The following is a 15,433-nucleotide window of genomic DNA, read 5'->3' on the forward strand; positions in this document are numbered from 1 at the left end:
GAAAAAAACCCAACAGTCATGTACGTAGCACATGGATATGAGTTACGAGGCTTACCTCTTTGCACTTCTCTAGCATTCTTCATGGTCTCAAAGTTCTTTTCAGATAATGAATTAAGCCTTAGAGACCTCCATTAAAGTACAGATGAGTCACCGCTGACCTAGGAGAAGCAAAGAAGGGGGAGGAGAGGTGCTTTGGGCTGAGCTAACGTAGGGCATAACCAGAAAGAAAAATGAGATCTGATGCCCTTTTCTGTGTGTTATGACTGCTTGCCAAAAAGCACAGTCCCCTTGCTTTCCCCAGGTTGGTATGTGAGAGGCAGGCTGGCAAGCAGAGAAGCAGCCCTGTGCCTCATGATCCTGGCACTGCAGAGAGTGTGGCACTGACCAGCTTAACAGGAGAGGCGTCTCCTGGTCCTCCAGCCCTATTTAAGGTAGCATAGCTCATACAGGTTGATGGACCTCTGGAGAGCTGGCCTCTTTCTCTTGATATTTTTGTTTTTAAGCTCTGTTAACTGAAGTTCCTAATTTAAATGCTGAAAGTCATGGTTTGAAGGTGTGGAGGGAAGAGCCTTGAAACAGCATTTAGCCAGGATCAAATTCACTTGTGTGTGTGTCTGTATTGGACACAAAAGTAGGTTGTGTTTGGCCATGAATTTGGACCATATAATGATTCTGCCGGTGTCAGCGTCAAAAGGTAAATGATGGATTCTGAGAACATGATGCAATTCCTGGTACTCCTCTAACTGGAGACGATTTGAAAATGCTCCTTTCTTGTTTATTCTGTTATATTCATATAACTTCAAATATGCTAATATTCCTTTTTGCTTCAAATCCTCACTATTAAAATGCCCCTCTTACCCAACAGGAAAAAAACCCTAAACCCAAAAGCCAACCAACACCTCCTTTTTAAGGATTTATAGACGGTCTTTGAAGATAAATTGTGGTGAGCATACACATCTGTCTGCAGGGTCTTGTTCACCTTAATCACAGTAAGAAGTGCCTTATATAATTTGCTTAAAGTTGACCATAGGCCTATGCTGTGAGTGTTTTTTGGCTGTTAAAGGCTCACAGATGACAAATGTAATACTGCAATTTATTTCCACGAGCCCAAGACTCAATCCCTGATAATTCAGCCTGATTACATTTGTTGTGGGTACCGTACATAATCCATGGCTAGCTCTGCTCTCCACCAACATGTCATTGTGATAATAGTAGGTGAAGTCAAACAGATCCCAGTAAAGTAGGAGATTAAATGCTCCTGTATATGTTAGAAGGAAAACATCCTCAGGTCATTGAGCTGCTGGTAAAACTAAGTCATCGACCAGTGCTTCCTTTCACATGAGATCACTAATTCTGGCAGTTTTGCACAGAGCAAATAGCCGGCTTGCGGTATGTCCTGAAACAGGGCAGTGAGGATGTGTCTCACCAGAGGGACAGAATCACCTCCTCATACAGACTTCAACAGAGCACGGACTTGAATGCAGGCCTCCTGCGTCCTGGACAAACCTCCTGCTGCACATACCCCGTGTGCGTCCTGCCTACCTGCTCACAAGTTCAGCCCAAACCAGTACACTCCTAGTGCATGTTTTAGATAAATCTGTGTTTGGATCCATGAAATTAAGTCTGCTGAGTTGGAAAACTCCTCCCTACCTGTATTTGTGACCACATAACAGACTTTTCTGGCTTCGGTCAGTGGAGGAGAAGCTGAAAATGGGCTATTGTTCTTAAGTGAGATGTAAGTGAAAAGAACCAGACTTACTGCCCTTGCCTCTCTCAAGGAAAGGGAAGGACCCTGCTGAGTGCACAGCTTTATCCACGTCAGTTTGGGCAGCAAGCTGCTATCTCCCAGTTAAAAGCTCTGAAATAGGAGCTTGCCTATAATCTTTAACAGGTATTAAAATACAAATAGAGCTTTTCAGACCTATGTTTCCAGTATAACAATGCTGGGAGCAGTACAGTCCCAGTATCAGTGCAGCTGCCCAGAGAAGAGCACTGATGCTGTCCCAGCACTGCACATCTCTGCAACTGCAGTAGTTACGTGGATCAGCAATATCCCAGCAGAAGGCAAAGGAAATAATGAACTCCCTTCTCTAGCTTTTGCAATGTTATTAGGGAGGTGATGTGCACTGTTTGCACTGCAGTGGAAGAGATTATGGTGCTTGCCATAATATCTGTCATTATAATATTAGAAAATGTAAGAAGAATATAAAGTGTTCATCTTTCTAATGACAAGCTCCGTCTTCGGAATGCAAACAAGAGTAATTTTGTGTGATCTATCTTTTGTAGTTTGAGCTTTCTATCACAGGAGAAGACATGTTTATAGTCATCTTTTTCTAATTTTAATGGAAAAAAATGAAGTTCCATATCCTTGAAAGAAATGAGACACAAATACTGCAAGAGGGATAATTGTAACAAACCTATCTTAAATAGCAGATGTCATTCTGTTTCTGGGGGCATACCATTATTAGATTAATCAAAGCAATGTTACGCAACGCTAAAAGAACATCGGCACTACAGCCGACTATAAAATGAAATTAAAGTTGCAGGGTTTTCTTCTTCTCCAGCTTTTCTGTTTCATTTGGAGGATGGAGAAGGCGTAGAACAGCTATACCACTCTTGCACCTAGAGAAGGTTTATTTTTGACTCATATAATAAGATGGCTCAGGGTATTGAACACTGGATACTACATTTCACGCCGTCACATTAGTTATTTGGTCCTGACCCAGAGCAGGGCTAAACTCAGGTCTTCCCTGGCTTGTGGCTTTACCATAGAAGCTGACGTTTGCTGACCACAGTTATTCCACTGTGTTGGAGATGCAACATTTATTTTCTAATCTAAATATTAGGGGAGACCATCTCTACCCAGGCTGATGGTCTTACAGAACTCTAGAAGAGAGGAGGGGAGCGTGGGGTTGGTTTGATAGTAAAGAATTCTGACTTCTGTTTCCATCTTGCCAATCTGGCATCATATACTGGCAACGTATTTGCTGTAGGAGAAATAAAATAGCAGAAAATAAAGACGAGGTTGGAAACATTTTTTTTTTCTTATGTCACCCCAGCAAAAGGGAAATAAATTAAACCCAAGCACCTCTACAGCCTATAGCGGCCACAGTCATCTGTAGTGGGAGGTGGAAGGATGTCAATTAGTTGCAAAGAAAAGGTTAAAAGGCAGCTTGACCACATGGAGGGAAGGTAAATGAAAGAGGAGGGCACTTTAATATAGCAGATAATAGCATTAAAAATATCAAGCTGCTGGAAAATGAAGGGACACAAATTTAAATTAAACATAAGTGAGGGTGATTAACTACAAGAACCAGCTATTGAGGGAGGCAATAGATCTTTTTGTCAGAATTGGAAGCCTTTCTAAATATTTTATATGTAAAGTGCTGGTCTTAATTCAGAAATTCAGTGGGTTGTGCACATAGGACAACCAAACAGAAACCCAGATCATTAGGCATGTACAAATGAAACAGTCTTTGCATATCCTTTAGGAATTCCATTAGTTCAGGCTTGGGTTGTTTTTTTTCAGGCATCATTCCTGTACAGTTGACAAAAACAGCCTATTAAATTTGATTTACTGCTTTCAGCTTTTGCTGGTAAGCATTTCAGCTCACACACAGTTTTATTGACAGCTCTGAAAGGTTGAAATGAGCCAGTCTGGATGCACTGGTCTGGTTTTGGTCTGGTTTTGGTGGTGTAATTCATTTATGAAGTTAAATTGATCGGCCCCATAAGGCTTTAAAATGTATGACTCATGTCTGGAGGAGCTATCACAGCAATAAGTTTATATATTTAGTATTTGGGGATCCAAATGGTTGGGGATATTCTTTCATTTTCTTTTGTCTCAGAATGAATCACCAGCATGTAAAACATCTTCCTTCGTCTCCTTTATTTTGTTTTTTTGGTGTGGTTTCCCTTGTGAGTTTCATCCATTCCAGTAATATTGAAATTTTCTTTTGAGCAGTGAAATAACATGTTCCATCAACAGTCATACTAATGAAGCCGAGTTGCCAACTTATCTGTGTCCTTTCTATCCATGCACTTGAATTACTCTAGCCCCACCAGAACAGCTGTACAATATTGCAGCTCTCTGGATGTCTCCTAATGCTGGCCAAGAGCCAGCGTTAGGCCTGAAAAAACCAACCCAAGAGCCAGCATTTGGTGTGGGTAAGTCTGTATTCACATCCATGCTGGATAAGTGCGGAGTGTGTGTGGGCGAAGCCCTCCTGCCTCCTTTACCGTGAGCATTGAGTTGGGGCTCCTGCTTGGCTGCCCATTGCGAGATATTTTGAAATCAATTATTGCTGAGGTTTCCGTCCTTCTTTCAGACTTTCTTGGAAACTGGGGAGGCGAGGAAGAAAGAGCTGGCCAGTTGCACCCTGACTGTCCCAGGACTCCAGCATTCCATGGCAGAGCACCTGTCTCTTCCAAAAAAGTTATTCACTCTGGATGCAGTTATATACTTACTTACTTTGCACATACAATTAACTGCAGTGAGCACACAAAATATTAAATGATTGTTGGTGTGTACAGTTGTTGTACACACCGCCCATGGTGCAGACAGCAGGTACAGTTTGTAGAAAAGTCTCCCACACAGAGAGGGAGAATCTGGGATTTTGGTTCTTCATCTCTAAGTTTCTAAGCTTTTCCTGTTTGAGAGAAGCTGGCTTGTTCTTTGCAGTAGTAAATCACACACCCTCATCTCTGATCTCAGTTGTGGCCATGTGTAGGTTACCCATTTGGGAACTTGATGCTTCTCTGACTTGGTTCATTCCAGTGATGTGGAAATTGCTGAATTGAATGCAGCAAAAGAGAAACCTGATAAGTGCATAACATTGGTGCACAGAAATGCACATAATGAATTGCTTCCTTTAACACGTGTTCAATTAGAAGTACCCCGGAGTTTTATCATCCATGTTTTGTTTTTTTATTTATTTTGGAAACATTTCACACTTGTATGGAAAATGGACTCATTAAGCTGATTGGGATATAACAGACCTGTGTTGCGTGGATTTCCTACGTACTGCAGAGTATGTGGTATTTTATAGTGTTAGAAAGCAGGGGGGGGAAGGAAGAGAGTTAATATTTAGTGCCTCTTGGAAACAAATCCACTTGTATTAATTGGTGCCTCTTCATATACCCTCCTGTCATGCGTGGCTTTATCTTTCATTGCAAGTGAAGCACACGTTACTGATGTTAAGTTGTAAGAGCTCCACAAGAGCATTACAGTGTCCGTAACTTCTGGGCTTGATTCTAGCACTGCACAGGGCTCTCCATTCACGCCCTGTTCTATATTCATGGTTTTACGGGATCATTAGCACGAAGGGAAGCTGTTGTGTTAGAGAGGACAGGTTGCTTAACAACTTGGGTTTGGAAAACTGCACAGTCACAGAGAATTGGATGCAGTCAAATGCTTGTCCCTTGTGGTCAGTGTCAGCAATGTCAGAGTTAATACCTGCTTGTGGCGCCTTTATACCATCCAGCTAAAGATCTCATCACAGGTGACACATAATTAACCCACACTTGCCACGGGTAAGTCAGTGAGCATTAGCCTGTGTACTGAGGTATCAGCCAGCATCTGGGTAAAGGCTGGGTAAAGCAAGCGGACCTCCTCTAAGCAAGAGCCACAGGGCTTGCAAATGTCCTGTCCTCTGCACGCTCTCCTCCACAAGAGCAGAAATGATTATCATCACTAGGATAATAAACTATCTGGCTGCAGTGAGATGTTCATAGCTAGTGATGTATAGATCTCCCTTATCTCATAACGCCTTTGCCTGCCTACAGTGAATATACAGGATGTGGGATCATATACCAGCCTCTTTGAATTGCAACTTGTCTGTCAGGACAGATAAAATCTGCCTATTCTTTTAAATAACACTGGCATGAGTTAGTTGTTCTGGCTACTGTGAGAGTGACATAGCAGACTAAACTTTTCTTTTCCTTCTTAGTCAGATGCCTTTTCATCCCAGAGAAATTCAGAGCAGTGCACGCCAAGAAAAGTGAGAGTATTTGTTTCCTGTATGCATCTACCACCCTATTTATACATGTCCCTCCTGGAGAAGCCCAGAGCTTGGAGGTGCTGGGTTAGGCAGCAGTATTCTATTGCTCAGAGAACCGCTTTTGCTGTGGTCTCCCAGATACGCTGAGCCAAATGGCTTTTTTGAGATGGAGCTGAAAAAGGTGCTGTTATGAACAGAAGCGTTTTTCGCCTGGATAATTAATATCTGTGATCTTTTAGAGGGCTTTTTGGATTGTTTTTCTTAAACAAGACGAAAGCTCCAACTCATTTATCATGCAGTTCAGGTACTCAATCCAGGCATCTTTTTTTACCTCTTATTGATCTAAGCATCTGTCTGGGTGCTTTGTTGGTCTGGTATTTCTCAGGTTGAGAGCTGCGGCCCCATTAGAGGCTCTTTCACTTCAGTTCAGATAGATGTTCATTGCATGGTGTCCACACCCTCAGGATTTTGCAGGATGAAGTGCTGAGTAGCCGCTGAACTTCACCTATCAAGTCAAGAAGATGCCTAAGTTTGCTGTGTGCTCTTTGCTTTCAGATGGCACATCAGGCTTGGGCTGTGAGTGTTGCTGGATCAGTTGCTGGAGAACTGCTGTGATGTCTGGAGCTTTCATATTTCTCCTGCTTAATTGGAGTGTGCATATGACTGCAGGACAGTAATAGATGTGCTGGTGCCCTGCTGCCCTTCTGGACACAGCAGACAGCAATGCTCCAGTGAAGCCATAAAGTACCCTCCTGTTCTGATCCACATGAAAGTCTGAACCGTTGTTCTCCGTGTGGTTTGGATCTAATTTTTACTTCCCTGAACAGTGGTTGTCCGACACCCACCTGTAAACACAGGCCTTATGGTTTTGCACGCACAATCTGCCAGGCTGCTTTTTTGACCTATTTCCGTACATTTCTGTAGCATAATGCAAAATCCCTTACGTTTTCATGGGCTTGTAAAGAACAAAATATAATATTGTTCTGTTCGGAACAGTTTTTAAATCCCCCAGGAAGTACTTGAATGCAAAAAGCCCCATGGATCATCAACTGATGTCGGTCACCTGAGAGGCAGAGATGAGCTGCAGCATAGAGGCTGGGCTCTGAGAGCATGGTTGGCCAAAAAACATTGAGCCCAAGGGGAAGGAAGCTCTGGTTTCTGGTCAATGCAGTATTGTTCCCATCACCGTGGGAACATAACAAATGGCTGTGTAAATACATGTATTTTATAGTGTTCAGAAATGATGGATATGCTTACATCCTTCCCTAACAGTATTGTTGATCTTTAACTACCATGTGCCCAGGCAGCAACAGGTGCTTTGTTCCTTTGTTTTAGCGTGATGGATTCAAAAGTCCGTGTTGGACAAGGCCTGAGTGGCCCTGGGGGACAGAATAGCTCTCCTGCAGCCTTGGCTGGAGGCAAGACAATCTGATCATGTGCAGAAGCATATATGGCTGCTCTTTGGAGCAGAGAACACGCTGTGGGGTAGGGCTCCCATTTTAGTATTGAGGCCGTCTTGCAAAAACCGTGTTTGATATTTGCAGGTCTCTCTACAGCTGATGGGACATTTGCATTAGTGAAAAGCAGTTACTGAAATAAAACATGGAAGGATTTAGCTCCTGCAAAGCTTCTCTTGATAAAACGCACCTTTTAGTGGATGTGCCACTGATGGAATACCAAGGTTTCCAGTGTCAGTGTGAAGGGAGAGGTGCTGGTCTGACATCTGCCAAAGAAAGAAACTTCATCTTTCTTCCTGGGAAAAGACAGAGGAAAGTACCGAGGAGATCTCAGTACACTGTGTCTTGCCACTAGCTTGCAAGGTCAAGAGAATACACGCTTAGTGTACTGTTCCAGGTTCTTCAATATGGGCTTTTGCTCTTGTAGTATGCGAAATAATAGCTGTGTAGTTCCACCAGTCTGCATTATCTAATAGTTAAAAGTACCTCTCTACCTTTTTCTGGAATGGGAGGACAAATACACAAGCTACATTCATGAGTAGGAAAAAAAAAAAAAAAAAAAAAAAGATGTATGTAGGAGATTTTCCAGTAAAATAGTAGTAAGGACCAAAATTGACGTCCCAGTCCTACCCACCTTGCACACGGCTATTTATCGAGGGTGTTCACATACTAGAGGTCACTATAAAGCCAAAGATCTGCAGTAGGTAATGTTAAGCAAAGATACGACTCTTTACATGGTTAAGTTGCTCTAGTATTCAGTCTCAGTAACATGCTCAGCTCACTCACACTGCAGGAGTCCCCATGTTATGGGATGGACCTCCATCGGAAGACGTTCACATGAACTCAGTACCCACAATTGTGCTAGATTTTTGAAAGAACCTTGATCCTATTTAGATAATAAAATCAGTGGCGCTGATACATTCAGAATGTTAAATGTGAGAATGGATATTGAGCTATTTCTGAGATAGGGGAATTATTGCAGCTGACAGGCTTAAAAATCTGTCTCCTAAAAAAGGGAAATCAAGTTGAGAGTTTTGAAAGGCATCTAAATGACTGTGACTGTCAGGTGCCCAGTGCTCACCGCACTAAAATGTATGAGAAGTGCACAGCTCTCTTGAGCACCCTTAAATATCCCAGTTGAATTCTACAGCCAGATTTCAGCAGCTGTTCCAATCTTTTCCACAGTGTGCTGGAAGCTGTGGGACCTGCAGGTGCATTGAACAACGTTGAAAAATCTGTGATTACTGGGCAAGTCAGTATGTTGCAGAAGACTTTATCTTGCTTAGAAACTATGGCAGGAGGCTCCCATATTTTGTCTTTTAGGTACAATGTTTAGTTAAGATCCTGGCATAGTCCTTAAGATGGGTATGGGTAAAGCCCATTTAATGGGAAAGCCCATTAAAAAGGTGATGATCAAACTATGTGAGCTGTGAGTTGCACAGTAGTGGTCATTTACGGACAGCATCCTGTAAGCCAGGAAAAATTAAGCTGGATGGGTTCAAAGGGGAAAAAAAGGATAGCTCTGGAGTATAGACTGAATGGTTATGCATTATTTATGCTTGTGAAATAGTCATTAAGAGCCTAGACAGGTAACACGAATAGCAGGAGGTGAGTGAACCACCTGAGAAGGTGTTTGGTGTTGCCAGACAGCATTCTGGGGGCAGAAGTCATGATATTCAGTCCTACTTGCAGCCAGCAAATACTGGGTATTGCTCATTAGTTCCTTTTCTACCTTGAAAGCAAAGTCTCCAGACTAGGCAATACCACATTTCCACTTCAAAGCAGCAGATATTTTCAGCCTGTGGAGCATGGCTTCTGCAAGACTTCCACAAGCACAGTCCCAGTGCTCTGACAGAAACATTGTGCTTGCAGGCCTTTTGGGTTAAAATCTGAAAAAAGTGCAATGGGACTATATAATGTTGAATTTAATTATGAGGGGGAAAGGACTAAAAGAAGGAGACAGAGATTTAGTAAAATGAGTTGAGTCTTGTCTCCTCATGAACATGAACGCTCCTCCCCACACTGGGACAGTATGAGGAACGTCCTGGTCAAATCCCAAGAAGTTAATGGGTACCTTTCACTGGCTGATGGATGTTTTTCATAATTTGATGCAGTTCAGCCTGTTGTCATTATTTGAGGCCCAGGAATGGCTCTACCCCTCTATCACCACTCTCAAGAATAGATACCAGATTAAGAAATGTGTTACGAACACCTTAAACCGGCAGTTTCCCAACCTTCAGTGATCCAAAGTCAACAGTAATAAGGAAGGAACATGCTCTTTGGCACTACTCTACTTTTCTGTCCATCTCAGCTGTAGTTTGAGTCCGGGAGTATTAAGATAGTGCTTGCTAGCAATGCGTTGGGAATAGCTGCAGAACAGATTCATGGCAGCTGCTCCCTGCTCTGGGCCATGGAGATGCCCTGGGGATTTACTTGCATCATAGCAAATGCCCCTAAGCACGCTCAGAAAGAGAATGCAGACAGCATGTTGCTCTTCCCACCTGCTTTTGTTGTTGTGGTTGTTTTCCGATTCTCTCTGTGGGGCCTATACAGTAAGTAATACGCAGGGCACCATAATCACTTTGTTATGAGAAAGAAATGTAGAAATAATATTTTTATAAATGAATTAAGGGGAAGAGTTGATGGAAAATTTTCTGTATTTTTAGGGAGTATGGACTTTGTATCTGGTCTTCTTACCAATGTCAGTCCTTCAGTGGCACAGCTCTCCCCAGACAGCTGCCATTAAGAGAGATCAGCAAAAAGATGTCTGCTTAAAAGTTGGGAAAGCCTCAGGAGATATCCCCTGAGAGTGGATTGCAATGTTCTGGGAAACCACCCTTTCCACCACAATAGACACAGAGAGCCAAAAGCATCTCTGAGGATCACAGCTGCTGTATTTTGGTCACAGTTAGGATGTTCTATAAAAGGGCAATCATGGATACAGATAACTGCTCTCATAAAAATCATAAATGCTGGATGGTATCCCAAGAGACTACCTACTTTACCTTCCTGTTCTTAAAGAGCTCTAATGATGGAGATGCCATGGTCTCTCTAGGAATTCTGTTTGCTTTACAGTGCTTCACTATCTACATAACGTATAACCTGAATGCATTAGGAGCCTGCACCCATGATTTCTTGTTTTATTCAGAACTTTCACCAAGAACAGATTGTTTCTTCTCTCCTTTTAGCAGCCTATGAAAAATGTTGCCATCTTAAGATCGTAGAATCATACAGCATTTCAGGTCAGAAGGGACCCCTGGGAATTAGGTAATCCAACCTCCCGCTCAAAGCACGGCTAACTTCCAAGTTAGCACAAGACCATGTCCAGTTGAGTTTTGAGTATTTCCAGGGACAGAGATACGACAGTGCCACCAGGCTCCTGCTCCAGTCCTTAACCAGCCTCATATGACCCTGGATTGGCGCAACGTTTTCATAACAGGACAGCATTGTTGATTTATGATCATCTGGTGACCTCCAGCAATCCCCAGGCCTTTTTCTGTAGGACAGCTGTATTTCTAATTGAATGGACTAATTCCTTGTCCTGTATTTGGGTAGCCGATTATCTCTGCTTAAGTGCTGCGTTTTGCATTTGATCGTACTGAATACCATCCCATTTATTTCTGATCCCGTTTCCAGTTTGGCAAGACCATTTTGAATTACAAACCTTTAGCATACTAGCAGCCTTTCCTGGCATGATGTTGTCTGTACATTCCACGGTAATGCTCTTGTCTACTGAAAATATAATACTCTGTTTCCGTTTGTGGGTGGACATATAGGTTCATTTATTTGCACCTCTCCCAGAGTGATGACAGAAGTGCAGAGAAAGAGTCAATCATCTGCATTGGATTTTTGCTAATAATTGGACTTTGCAAAGATAAAACAGCAAATGGCATTGATTCAAAATCCATTTAAAGGTGATTCCAGTGTGTTCGGCATGTTTGACATCAAGCATGAGGCAAGTCAGCAGCAGAGACAATTTATCTGGGAGCTTTAGAGAGGAAGAATGTTTCTAAATCAATATTTAAATTAATCTGTTTAGAATTATTTAATTTTTTAAAAGCATGGTTTGAAAGCTAGCTCTTGGTGGGAGCTCTGTGCGCACAATGAGTGTGTTTGGCCTTGAGCGTATGTATCTGGTTTGAGTTAAGCCAAGCTGGCCACACTCATTCCACCCTGCACATGATCTCATTCCGTGCTCCTTGTCATGGTATCTGCACACCATCCAGCAATATATTAACAGCGTGAGTAACGTGTCTTATGTTGATTATTCTGTCACCAAGGGAGAATTGTGTCTTGTCTGGTAGGGAACTCAGATTGTTTTAAACAAAACTCTATACTTATGCTGGAGAGAAGTCAAGAGCTGCGCCTTGTGTCAGGAGGAAGAATTGGGAAGGTGTGTGCTGGCCCCTGCGTCTTGGGTAAGGCCATCTGGGGACTCAGACCAGCTACAGCCAGAGAAGACTGCGGTTCCGGCACTGACGAGCTCTCCTTGCACTGTGGAAAGGCCGTTTGCACTGCTGCCAGCATGCTTCATCGCTTCATACTCACACAGTTCACTCTTGGGGCACCTCCAAATTCTCCTATTAGTCAGGAAGAAAAACGGTCCTAATAGTCTTTATTTTGCATTTAATTAAATTACCAGGTTGGTGTTAGAAATGCAATGTGCTGTGTGTCAGTCAAATGGAGCAATGTCTCCAGGCTGCAGGGCGGAGAGGGAAGGCTTGAAAAACTTGTTCAGCTGCTCAGTGTTCGTATTTGTTCTGTATGCAGTGAACCAGCCGATATCTGTGCCCCCGCTGGGCCTGTTTGCAGTGTGTGTTACCCACGGGGCAAGTTTTCTGCTACGGTCATCTGTCAGATCGGAGGGGAAGGGCCATTGCTTGCGGCTGTCATTAGAGGCTGCATCATTCTCTTTGCCTATTTACTGAGCTGAACCGCAGCCTCATCTCCCGTCTGTGTGATAAAGGAGGTGCCTCTCTACAGCATCGCGAGCGTGAGAGCCCCAAAGACCTCTATAGAGGCTAATTCAACTTCAGATTGTGCCTGGGAGCAAAGCGCTCCTCATTTGAAGAGTGGTAAAACTGAGGGACTGAAGGCTGAAGCGAATTGCTGCTTCTCCCGTAGGCAGTCCTCAGAACAGATTTCGACCCAAACATGACCCCCCCCCACACCCCCAGTCCCTGTGCTACACTCAGGCTGCTCAGTCTCATTCTGCTACAAAGGGCAGGAGAATCTGGCATTGGGGGCGGCTGCTGTGCTTTTGCTTTTTTTGCACAATCCACAGTTGGCACTTGGAGTCCCTGCTTCCCAGGTTTGGTCCTCCTTGGCTCAGTAGCCTCCCTGCAAATAGGAACTGAAGGACCTTTCTGGCGCGTGGGGTTTTCCTGGCCTCCTGCTGCTGCCTTTTCTCTGGAGAGTAGCCTCCGACTCATCGAGGACATGGTGGATCCAAACCCTCTGTGTCTCTCGGCTCCTTATATGGTAACACGAAGAAGTCTTAGCCTTTTAGTTCTGATTTGGAGTTACCCTGGTTGTCTTCTCAGCTGGGGAACTAGAAACTTTAACTTCAAAACCATAGGAAAACTAGTTTTTGCCACCAAGATACCATACCTTTGTTCATGCATGTGTATGCTGCTGTCTCACACCTGTCTTACTGCAGACCAGGCTGCATCGTTAACAATGAAATTGCCCTACAAAACCTCTCCAGCAGCGAGAGTTTTAAGCATTCCCATTTTTTTCCCTTCTGGAAGAGGCTTTAAGGTACATGTTGTTATAAGAGCAGAATAAAGAGGCTGAGCCGCAGGGAGGGTGCCAAGCGGGATGTGGGGCAGAGCTGGCTTTTCTGACAGACCACACTAACACAGAGGTGATGGTGGGAAGTGAGAGCAGGAGGTAGTGGAGCTGGGGACACCTAGAAGGGACTTGAAGGGTGGTCTGCAGTCTTGAGCCATCACATTCAGACATGCAGGGAGTGGAGAAAACATTCCTGATAGCGGGAAGAGGTGTCCTTGTTCATCCCAGAGGCAAATGCATCTTGGTGGGTTATCCCCACTCTGACAGAGGCCACCCTACGAACCAGGCAGAGCAGTGAGCAGAGCTAAGTTTTCCTGATTGCCAGACCCTCATGCTTGTCTCTAGGAAGTCCTCGAGTGACTTTGCATGAATTTGTCGGAGCCTGGAATGATGCAGTTTTGCACTGGGTTAGTGTAGAGTGCTTTGACAAGGTGATACGTTCTTGTGCTGGAGTCCAGCCCACCCTGCTGCAGGCTGTGTCCTCTACTGGCAAGGAGCGCACCACTGGATATAGTGCTGAGGGTGCACGTGAGCATGAAGCCATACAGCAAGTAACTGCACTTAATGACTTGAGACACATTTAAGGGCAGAAACAAAGGGTTTTGATGACTAAAGGAGCTCCAGCAAATTTCAGGGGCTGTGGGAGCTCCATGTCTCTTCAGGGCCAGCTGCTAGCATTTAAAAAGGCGTATGAGGATTTTTTTCCCTTTATGTCTTCCCTAGATTTCATGCTGATGAGACACAAATCCCGACAAGTGCTGAGAGCTGCACTCCCTGCCACATGTCCCCGGTGCCTCGTCAGCCCCAATTTTTAAAAGTAACTGGGTTTCTTTTCTCGTGGTGCAGGTTCCACCATATTAGCCGAGCGGCTGGGGCTGTCCACACCAAGCTCGCCCGCGTCGACACCCAATTCCCCCACCGTCCTCTGCAGTGGTGTCTCTGACCCCATATTGTCTACATGTGGCTCTGGCCCCCTCTGCAGCTCTATCAGTGGTAAGTGTGGTGGGATTCCCCCCCTCTGCCTTTCCTTTGCCTCCTGCTGCTGCTCTGCCTCCCTTCACCATCTCAGGCTTGTCTCCCAGAAGGACTCTAAAACCACAATGATCAACAGAGTCTCCCGTCAGCTCCCTCGCGGAGGAAGGAAGAGCCTCTGCAAAGGCTATTTTCAGTCTTTTACGTGGAAGCTGCTTAGATGCCTAGACAGCAATATTTCTCCAACCCTTTTCATCATGAAAGGTCCCAAGGGACGCAGCAGAGTTTCTGTTATGTGCGTGGCCCTGTGACGCACGGCTCCTTCTGGAGAGCTGTGTGGCAGTGACATGTTGCACGCTAGCTGAGACTGGAGCTATGGGTATGCCTGCAGCCCCCCTTTCCCTCTCCACACACCTTCAGTACCCTCATCAGAAAAAGGCACTATTGATATTTCTAATATGCCAATGAATTCCAGTGAGATTTAGATAAATGTACATGCAGTAGAAAACGATAGGCTGTTTTGCAGCATTTTTAAAACCCCAGGCACCTGCGTGATCCCAAGGCACTGATGGTGGGATATATAACTTGCCAAATCTTTGTCATTGTTGTCCAAACCAAGTGTGGTTTTCGCTGTAGGTACCTACCAGTCTCAAGTCTAATGACTGGTGACAACAGATGTTCAGATTTTTAGTGGATTTCGGGGGGAAAGAAATAGAAATTTCCTCATTATCTTGCTATCTCATCTGGCTTCATTGGTGAGCCCTCATCACGAGCGTGCCTCCAGCATAATTACTGCAGCCCCCTCATAGCTCTCGAAGCAATGACCTGCTATGAGCTAGATGCTGTCCACGCAGGTACTACCCCACCCCTGTCCCGAAGGATCCATGCAGGGTGATTTGTAGCCAGGCATTGTGGTCCCACACCCCTGGATCGTCCCTAGAGATGAAGCACTGCTTGTCTTGGGAGCCACTGCCACCGTGTGCCACCCAGCCTCTCCCTTTTCAAAGCAGATGGCTTGATCCGCCCCTCCTGATTTTTCCTCCTTTGCTAATGTTTAGACAGTGGTTTGAAAATGTGAAACTGTTCTTTGTTCCTGCTGCGGGGGAACAGCTGTCTCTTGGTTGGCTCTGCGTGGGCAGCAGATCCCAGCAGATGCTGCCTTTCTGTTGCCCTGAGCTGGTGAACCAGGGCTCAGTGAGTGGGACAGTAGGT

General features: G+C 44.5%; 1 protein-coding gene across 3 annotated transcripts in view; it reads left to right on the top strand.

The window, feature by feature from the left end:
- NEURL1 (neuralized E3 ubiquitin protein ligase 1) overlaps nucleotides 1-15,433 on the top strand; it is a 96,580-nt gene that overhangs the window by 78,031 nt on the left and 3,116 nt on the right. For all 3 annotated transcript variants that reach the window (XM_054206985.1, XM_054206984.1, XM_054206983.1), the window contains exon 5: nucleotides 14,096-14,242. In XM_054206985.1, the coding sequence (XP_054062960.1) occupies nucleotides 14,096-14,242 (147 nt within the window). The remainder of the gene's footprint in view (nucleotides 1-14,095; nucleotides 14,243-15,433) is intronic.

Source organism: Rissa tridactyla, chromosome 6, assembly GCF_028500815.1.
Source record: "Rissa tridactyla isolate bRisTri1 chromosome 6, bRisTri1.patW.cur.20221130, whole genome shotgun sequence".
Lineage (NCBI taxonomy): Eukaryota > Metazoa > Chordata > Aves > Charadriiformes > Laridae > Rissa > Rissa tridactyla.